General features: G+C 43.0%; 1 protein-coding gene across 1 annotated transcript in view; it reads right to left on the bottom strand.

The window, feature by feature from the left end:
* Positions 1-1,020: 1,020 nt before the first annotated feature.
* The window catches only part of IL17RA (interleukin 17 receptor A), a gene marked incomplete at its 5' end in the record, with an annotated part of 23,897 nt that continues 15,618 nt past the window's right edge, over positions 1,021-9,299 (bottom strand). Inside the window, 5 exons of the mRNA XM_019515548.1 lie at positions 1,021-4,741; positions 6,649-6,690; positions 7,679-7,780; positions 8,517-8,531; positions 8,629-8,704. Of these exons, the coding sequence (XP_019371093.1) occupies positions 3,240-4,741; positions 6,649-6,690; positions 7,679-7,780; positions 8,517-8,531; positions 8,629-8,704 (1,737 nt within the window). The remainder of the gene's footprint in view (positions 4,742-6,648; positions 6,691-7,678; positions 7,781-8,516; positions 8,532-8,628; positions 8,705-9,299) is intronic.

Below are 9,299 nucleotides of genomic sequence, written 5' to 3'. Positions count from 1 at the left end.
GTTTAATATTTGGTGTCTGTTTCTGTGACAATTCATGTGTCAGTTCTTTGAGCTCCAGAGGAATGTGTGCATACAAGTGCTAGGTGGAAATCAAAGGGCATTCAATGCAGTGACCAGCAACTACTGAGAGAGTTCAGGACCATGGCATCTGCACAAGATTTTTCACCTTGGTCTGTTTACTTTGCTACTTATTTAAATCAACTTGGTCTTTGGAATCAAAAATTCTCTGCCCAAGGTAAGTCTAATAGGTGGCAGAAACTTGTTCTATTAAACTGTTAGTCTAAAAAATCCTGTGGAATCTTAGTACGGTGAGAAAGGTAGCATGTGTGCTTATTTGAAATTTTCCTTTTCTTGAGTAATGATTCGTGGTTCTGGCCCACCCAAAAGAAAGATCTAGAATAGAAATATAAATTGACAACCAAGCACTTGGGTTTGTTGTCAGAGGTAAAGAGAGGATAGATTTTTGCAAGCTTTGCAGAAGAAGCTGTTAAGCTTCAGAGGTTATTTAGCAGAATCTGTCATTTAGGAAGGTAGAGTTAAATTCTTAAGGCAATGGAATTTCTCATGAGGAGGAACTTTTCTGCGGCATTAGTCTTCTGTCAGTGACCCAAGGTTCCACCATGCTGCAAGCAGGCCAAGATCCCATTGTAACAGATTTGTAGACCACTATTCAAATCTTCAGTGAAGCACAAACAAATACATCTTTGTATTGATAAAATGTGGCCATAGGGGGCAGGACTAGGGGCAACAGACTGAAGCTGCAGCTTCAATTTAGGTGGGCATTAGGAGGAACTTAGGAGGTCAGTCATTGGAAGAAGCTACCTTGGAGACACTGTGGAATCTCCATCCTTGAAGATTTCTAGAGCAGTCTGGACTGACACTTGGCTGAAATGGTTTAGTTACAGATGGTCCTCCCTTGAACAGGGGACTGGACTAGATGACCTTTTGAATTCCTTCCAGCCCCACTTTCCTACAAGCTTATTACCTTTAAAAAACAAAACAAAAACCCCCAATACTTCATGCATTTCAGCGGTAATGCCTTTAATTATAAAAGCAACATCAGTAAGTCACTGTATAAACTTTTTATAAAAATTTATAACAGCACTGGATGCAGCATCACAATTGGTAGAATAATAGTTAATAAAATTATGAATTGAAATTACATATTTAAAAAGACAACCAATTAAAAAAAATCATGAGACACTTCAAGTAGCTTAGATGCAATGTTTAGAGGTTTAAAAAAGATTTCTGTGCTACTTTAGACATTGAAAAATGTTTTATCTTAATGCAAGGCACAAAGATCACTTCTTGCAGAGGTGTAGCTGGGCAGCTCCATGCCCTGGGCCGTACCTTTGCAAAGGGCAGTGCTAGTTGCCACAGTGCTTGTGGCAGTGGCACATCCAGCTGCCATTGCAGCAAATGCTTTTTTTTTTTTGGCACCCTTACCCCTCCAAGGCAGCACCCAGTTGCCTCCCCCTCTGTTATGCTTTGATACAGAGGTGCAATGAATAAGGTAGAAAGGCAGCAGCCTTATTTAAGTGCGCAAGGGGAAAAGAAAAAAGCGTCAAGAAACTGTTCCCCCAACTGGCTGAGGTGAACAAGCCATTGTGGTGTCCAAGGTAAAAACTACAGCTGTACAGGAGTTTGCACATCATGTAGTTTGCCCAGAAAAGTTAAATGCTGCACTGGCCACTGGGAAATATTCTCTGAAACCCATCAATCCCAGGGTTAGACTGTCTCACTTGATGACATTTCCATGGCCACTCCTGAGAGACTGTTAGTTTGGTAGTGAGAAACATCTCTCCAGGTTCAGCCCAAACTTCCTTTGCTCAAAATTCATGCTATTGCTAATTACCTCCAGGAACCACCTTGCATTCATCTCACTCCAAAATTTCTTTAAAATACCCTTCCTACCCTTCAGATAACAGCTGTTCAAGCTATGCCTACTGTTAAACATCTTTCTTAATAGCAATTTAGACATTTGTCTGTGTTCATTGCTGTTCCCACCAAATCTCCAGTCTGAAACCTGCCTAGTATTGAGATGCATAGAGACACCACACAGTGTTATCGATGCAGCACCAGCAGTGCAATATAGGAGACACTCATTTCCACCCTGATTTGAAGCCTGGTTATTGCAGCCTCAAGGCACATTAGTTCCCTGTTCACCGATGTAACTGCACTGCAAATTCCTATACCATGTTTTGTCCATCATCCCTATGCTACTTTTGCTGTTGTTACCTCGCAGGTGTCTTCCTCCCACTCTATCATAGGGTGGGGAGGAAAGACAGAGGAGACAAAAGATATGTACATATGAACAGCTTAATGTGTTGTCAAAGAGGGTATGGTTGCTCTATGGTAACTGCCCATGTAGACGTTTCTACCCAGAAGTAAACCCTGGTAACTTCTCTCTTGGGGGAAAGGTGTAATTTCCTCCAGATTGGCTTCCGTTTACCCTGGGGTAAACATGCACATAGACGATTACCAAAGAGTAGCTAAAGAGGTTAAGCCCTGCTCCCTTTTACCTTTCAGTCTATTGTTTATATGTCGATACACAAAGATACCTGGTTTTAAATATTTCATCTTGATTTTTGCTCAGGCATTCAACTTGATTTCTTAATGTTGGTGCAAATACAGAAATGCCAGCATAACTGGATCACGCTGGAAAATCTCCAAACCCAGGTATTAGCACAGGTAGGTCTGTTTGGATCTGTCACCACCTGTGGTGACTTGAGGCACAAGTTATTTATTGCAGCATTTACAATAAAGCTTAACTATTCAATTGTTAATGCAAACTTTGTTTTCCATCAAGTCTATTCTGTCCTCCTTAACCCTGATTTATGTCTTTGCAATCACCAGAGTGATGGCGTGATATGAGTCTTCAAGGGTACGAAATGATGGATGGCAATACAATTGCTTGTAATCAGTGGAATGTACATTGTATATTCCTTGAGCAACAGAATAGTACTAGTCACCTCACAGGACATGTTAACAAATTGAGCCATCTTCTCCCATTCAGAGATTTAAAGCAACAGCTTGGCTCCAAAAGCCAAATGGGTAGATCATACTGTATTTAGAAGCACAATCCTTTCCCTGAGGGCTGGTATTAACAGGTTCCAACCAACAGCCTAGGTCCCTTGTTATAAAAGATCAGGAGACACCTTGCAGTTGAATGCTGCATGTCTACATACCACCTGCTTCCATACCCATTTTTCAAATGCAGTGACCCCTGGATATAGAGTCTAAGAGTCCTCTACAGAATGGCCTGTGTCCATCATTATACCCATGTACTCCCAGCTATTGTTCTGCTGAATTTCCTGGAAAAGCAGCTGCTGCTGGAGACTCTTTAAGCTGTCCAGTATTTCTGGAGAGAGGTGTTGTGCAGGCATCTGGCTTCCCTCTTCTTCCTCTTCCTCCTCTTCTACAGGATCATCAGGAGGCAAAGGGGAACATCTTGAGATGTAGCCCTGGTCAGACTGCACTGACTGTCTTTGATCTTTGGATTGGTCATTGAAGACCAGCTGCTGCTGTTGCTCTTCAGCCTCTTCTTGGCAAAGAGATGGCTCAGAAGGAATGACATTTTGCTGGTAGAGAGAGTACATTAAACCATTCAGCTGTTCGTTCAATTCAGCTGGGAGGTGGTCTGTCAATATCTGGCTGTCTGATGATGTGGCATTAAGGTCTTCATGGAAGAGAACACTATTTCTCACTGGGACACTGGTTGCCAGGAGTGGGATCCCTTCCATCCAGTCCTCATTGGTTAGCACCTGATGACTGACTGCACTTTTACCATCTTGGAGAGAGAGTGGCTCCGTTATCTGAACTGGAGGAACTTCCTCCATGGGAATTATCATAGTCTGGAAAGCTGGATCTCCAGGTGGATTAAACTGAGGCTGCAGTTTACAGTTTTTGCCTTCAATTTCATTTATATGGAGACTGACCATGTAGCAGCCACTGGGATCAGGCTCCTGAAGACACAACTGCTGCTTCATAATTCCCTCTTCCATGGGTATTAATTCTTCAGGGCTTTCTCTATCCAGAGACTGCAGGTCCTCCTCATCCTCAGAGCAGATCTCTCTTTCAAACCAGTCTGGATGCTCTGCCTGCCAATCCTGGAATTTTTGCACAGCTTCCTTCAACTTCCAGCCACTGGGGTTTTCAAAACAATTTTCAGGTGTGATCTCCTGGATTCTATGGATTCTCCCTGGCTCAAATTTTTCTATATCCTGGATCCGGAAGTAAATGTCTTCAAACCTGTCCATCAGCTGGTACTTGGATGTGACATTGAATGGGTCAGGAATGTCCTCTTCATTACTTATACCTGCAAAATAGCACACTATATACATGCCAAAACAAGCTGGTTTCTTGAAATCTGGCAGGATCAAATTAAAGGCTGGCGTGAACAAATCTCCTGCTGGATGCCGCTGATCTTGTCTGAGACGCACAGCCGCCTTCCCAAGCATGGCCTGCCACTTGGCACGGGTGCCCCGAGAACACAAAATGATGATCTTTGAAGAAAGCTTTTCCATTTCCTTTTTCTGTTGAGTAAGCCAGGGTACGGCTCCCATCTCTGAGATCTGATGCCCTTCCAGCAGGTCCAGAACTACCTCAGTACCGCAGACTGTGATCATGAACTGGGCAAACTTCAGCACCACATCTACGTACAGCGAGTGGTCAGCAGAGTAAACCAACCAAACCTTCCGGGGCTTCAGTTTTGGAGGAGGCATGTCTGGGGGTAACAGTTCTGAAGGAAATAATAAAAAGATAGTGAAATGAATTAATTGTAACACTTGCTAAAACTGTAACTGTGTAACCACCATATGCACATACAGTGTCACATGACTAACTCCACAAAGAGCCCTCTCTCAAGGAAGGCCTCCCTTCCCTCTTGATGGAGAGCTACATCAATGATCTAGTGAAAGAGCAACTTTCTCCTAACAAACATTCCTCCCCTCCTCCTGGAAAAGTGGAACTTCCAGTCCCACCTGGGTCCCCAAGCAAGCAATCCCAGCTCCAGGACATAGAGATAGACAGTCTCAGTCATTCTGATCTCATGTGCAGGTCCAACACAGGAATGTAAGACTAGAAGAGACCTCTAAGGGTGCTGAGTTCAGCTTCCTGCCATCACAGGCACCCAATATCACCCAATCCTTTTAATATGTTAATCAAGCACTCTCTAAAAATTAGCTAGGTTTTTTTTTCTTTTTGGCCTCTGTTATCCTATTGAAAGGTTGTACTAAAATGTCACTCCTCTGAGGTTAAATTTCCAGCCTAAGTTTGATCATTGCCCTTATATAACCATTTGTTCTTGTGCCAGCATTATCTTATAAATTAAAAATGTTCTTTTGCTTCTCTGGTGTTTATCTCTAATGTTTTCACACACAGCAATCATATCCTGTCTCAGCCTTTGTTTGCTGAACTAAACGAGCCAGTCTTTTTTATTCACTCTCTTTATAAGAGACTTTCTTTGAAACCCTGTGGCTGTGTTTGTTGCTGAGATTTCCTCAAAGATATAAGCTGAGTAACAGGTGCAGTGACACCTGTTGTTTTCAGAACCTGAAGCATAAGTCCAGAAGTGTAACCTGCCCTACTAATTTCAATGGTACTAATTCAGATACCTGATAATAGTATTTTGCATGTCAACACTGTTACCCATTTCATGGCTCATCAGGCTGTGCCAGAAAGGAAAGAATCTCTCTTAGGAAAAGCTACACAATCAACCCCAAGTGACTTGTTTTTGTACTGTAGTGAGTATGGTGGGAGAGTATGACACCTCCCTTCCCTGCCAGTCAAGGTAGGAATCATAAGCCTAACAAGTTAAGCTGGAGAATAACATGCCATTCATTTCTCACCAAGCAGAAGATAATCACCCCAAGGAATCCAGTAGAGCCTTTGGGTACATTCAGACCCCAATGAGGTGAAATAGAGCCCATGGACACTAATACTGAAAATGTACTGCGAGCAGTGTTTTATGTGAACAGCATTTGAAAGAGCTTTCTCCCATTTCCTCTTACCTTCCTTCAAATTCGATATCTAAAAGCAGGCTTACTACTTTGCTTTTGTACTCCTAGATCACCCCTTTCATGAAGGCCTCCCACAATTTAAAGTTGGAGGAGGGAGGGGAGAAAGATCACCACCATGTGATTCTTCTAATACCAGTTGCCCAGGGTAAGTTTCTTAAGTGCTTGTCTACATATGGAATTATACCAGTATAACTGCAGCTGTATAATTAGACCTACAATTAGTCAGTTGGGCCCTATCTACATGCAAAATGGCTTTCCAGAATAGCAATAACACCAAACCTTCCTAATAGAGAAGTAGCTCACACCAGGAAGATTATCACTTAATTGAGTTCCCTGACCAGGAAAAAGCTCTACCAGTAAAGGACCCTCCTGCCAGTATAATGGCAACTGCATTATTAGTACCTTAAGCCTTTAATTTCATAAGGCAAAACCCCTTCCTCCATGAGTGGAAGAGCTTTATGTTTTAGAGGATCACTATCCAAGCCTGCTACTGACATAAATCTTTTGGTTAAAGGAAACAGAACTGAGGTTGCAGAGCAATATTTGGGTAATATGAATTCCAGTATGGTCCACACTGAACACACACGTGTCTGACAGTCTGTCCAATGGTACAAAAAGTGTCCCTTACCATGAGACATACTGCTACTGTTCAATTTCCCATGATGGCACCCTGAAAAAGAAAGACACACTGTCAGCTCCTAGAGAATTTTAAAAGTATGCCCTTAAAATGCTAGTGCCCTTCAGAGACCAGGTTGGAAGAGCGTGGGGGCTTTCTGACACTAAACCTAATGAAAAGCGTTAAAGTGAAGAGAAAGCAGCCCACGCACGAAGGCTCTCTTCATGAGGGGAAAGGCTGCATGTGAACATATATAATCTCTTCTCCTTACCATTCAATTCTACACCTAGAAAAGGAAGACTGACCTGTCAAACAACCTCGCTTCTTCTGAAACACCATCCACCCTGCCACCAACATCTTAATGATGACAGTGAGGTAGATATGTTACTTTCCCAGGCAAAACTTACTACCAGGGAGTCATGTTGTGTCATTGTGACAGTTGCCTAGTGGGTCATCACATGGGACTCAAAATCAGGAGCTCTCCAATTACTTACTGTGTCACCTTGGACAAATCAGTCTTTGTGCCTCACATACCTTTGCCTAGGCACTTATAAATTTCAGGATGAAAAACACCATACAAATGCAAGATGGCACAGCAGAACTAATTCCTAGAAGGGATCAAGGATTAATATTGTGGGTTGAATAATTAGGGTGTGCCAGTTCTGAAGGTTTTGTAAACAACACAGGAGAAGAAACAAATCAGGCTGCAGAAACTTCATATCAAGTCCCACGGAATACTGAAGGTAGAGGGCTGAATACTGCAGTCAGGCTACTCAAGAACTGAGAAGCTCTATCAGAGATGGAACTTAAGGCCAATGCAACCCCAGAGAACACAAGAGACCTTCAGTTAACATGGTGTTTTAGAAAAAAGTATGCTTGCTTTGTATTAGGATGCCATGAGTCCTATAACATGGGCTAAAGGAAATGCTTTTCCTGGCAGAAAGTCATATGAGGATCCAGGGAAGGAAATAAGAAGATACAGGGTGAGAGATGTGTAAGCATGCCTTAGAGTCTTTCCTTCCCTCACTGGTGTGGTCCTTACCTGGTTGTGTTTGGGTCATATAAATGGCCCCAGCAATAACTGATCCCACCAGTAAAACACAGAAGCCAGTGATACACCAGTACAGCCACATAAACATATCATCTACGGTATAAGAAAGAACAGTCAGACAGAACATTCAGACACAATTTTATCTGCCAAGGAAAATCTTGTACAATCACAAAACTCTACCTTGAACACTAGGTATCAGATGGATAGCAGCAACCCTGCCCTCAGAATTATGGAAACAGCCCCATCCCAGCCCCATACAGTGGCATGCAGTGGCCCCCACATGACTGGTACAGGAGCTGAGCTGGGGCTGTGCTTCATGCCTCAGGCTGGAATGGAGGCAGAGCCTGCCAGCCTAGAGCAAGAGTAAGGAGGGGAGAAGCGGGGAACAAAGGCTGGGGGGAAGTGGGGAGCAGAGGCTGAGGGGCAGGCACAAGCTGGTGCAAGCTGCTTGACCTCCCCACACCACCTGCCCCTCTCCCCCCGACTGCCTGCTTCCCTGTAGCAGTGGGGAGGATGAATTAAAGATAACCCTCCAATAATTAGATTCTATACATGGAAAATTTATACATTTTCCATGTATAGAATCTAATTATTGGGGTTGTCTTATATTCGGGTAAATATGGTTAAAAGCTTTCTCTTTTAATGCAAAATAAGGCAGTTTTACCAGATCTATGAATTCTGGACTCAAGACACTCAAAGAATGACAAGCAGAACTTCATGAATAATGCTATTCTATGTGTAGACTGGCTCACATGCTGGTCACTCTTTGTTACAGGCAGAGGAAAACAAATGCAAAGGGAAGTTCTAGTATCTAGAAAGGGATTCTTACCTGTAGGCTGTGAAGCTGAAAAATAATCAAATGCAAAACAGAGAATTAGATCAAGGCTCAGCTACAATCTATAAAATGATAGAAATCTAATTTAGTAGAAAGAAGTTCTTACTTGGAGCAGGTGGACATTGAAAGACACTCAAGTGCCTTGTACAGTCAGTGCCACAATTTGCAAAAAATGGCTGAATCTGCAGTTGAAACAAAAATCAGCAAAATGGAAGTATTTCTGCCAGTCACCTGCTCCCCACAACCCTTCCCTTTAAACTGTAACAGTATGATAGACATTGGGACTATAGTCTCCCCAGAATGTTAAGGGTCTGATTAAAGGTTCTGGGGGCTACTCTCTACCCAAAGACAGCAGACCTGGTCATGAGGGCTATACCCAGCTACTCCATCTCCAGTCTCTCAAGAGTGGTTAGTATGAAAAAAAAAAAAAGATGAAAATTCACCGTAGTTTCATAGTTTCTAGGGTCGGAAGGGACCTGAGTAGATCATCTAGTCTGACCCCCTACCATAGCAGTAAAGATTACTGGGGTCAAACGACCCCAGCAAGGTGTTCATCTAACCTCCTCTTAAAGAACTCCAGGGTAGGAGCCAGCACCACTTCACCTGAAAGTTGGTTCCAGATCCTAGCCACCCTGACCATGAAGTAGCGCCTCCTGATATCTAGCCTAAATCTACTCTCTACCAGCTTGTGACTGTTATTCCTGGTCACTCCTGGTAGTGCTCGGGGGAACAGGGACTCCCCCAGTGCCTGCTGATCCTCCCTGACTAGTTTGTAAC

The sequence above is a fragment of the Gavialis gangeticus genome, unplaced genomic scaffold, assembly GCF_001723915.1.
Source record: "Gavialis gangeticus isolate Ggan-Ray unplaced genomic scaffold, GavGan_comp1, whole genome shotgun sequence".
Taxonomy (NCBI): Eukaryota; Metazoa; Chordata; order Crocodylia; family Gavialidae; genus Gavialis; species Gavialis gangeticus.
Note: the sequence above shows the minus strand (reverse complement) of the source record. Positions and strands in the feature narration are given on the sequence as shown.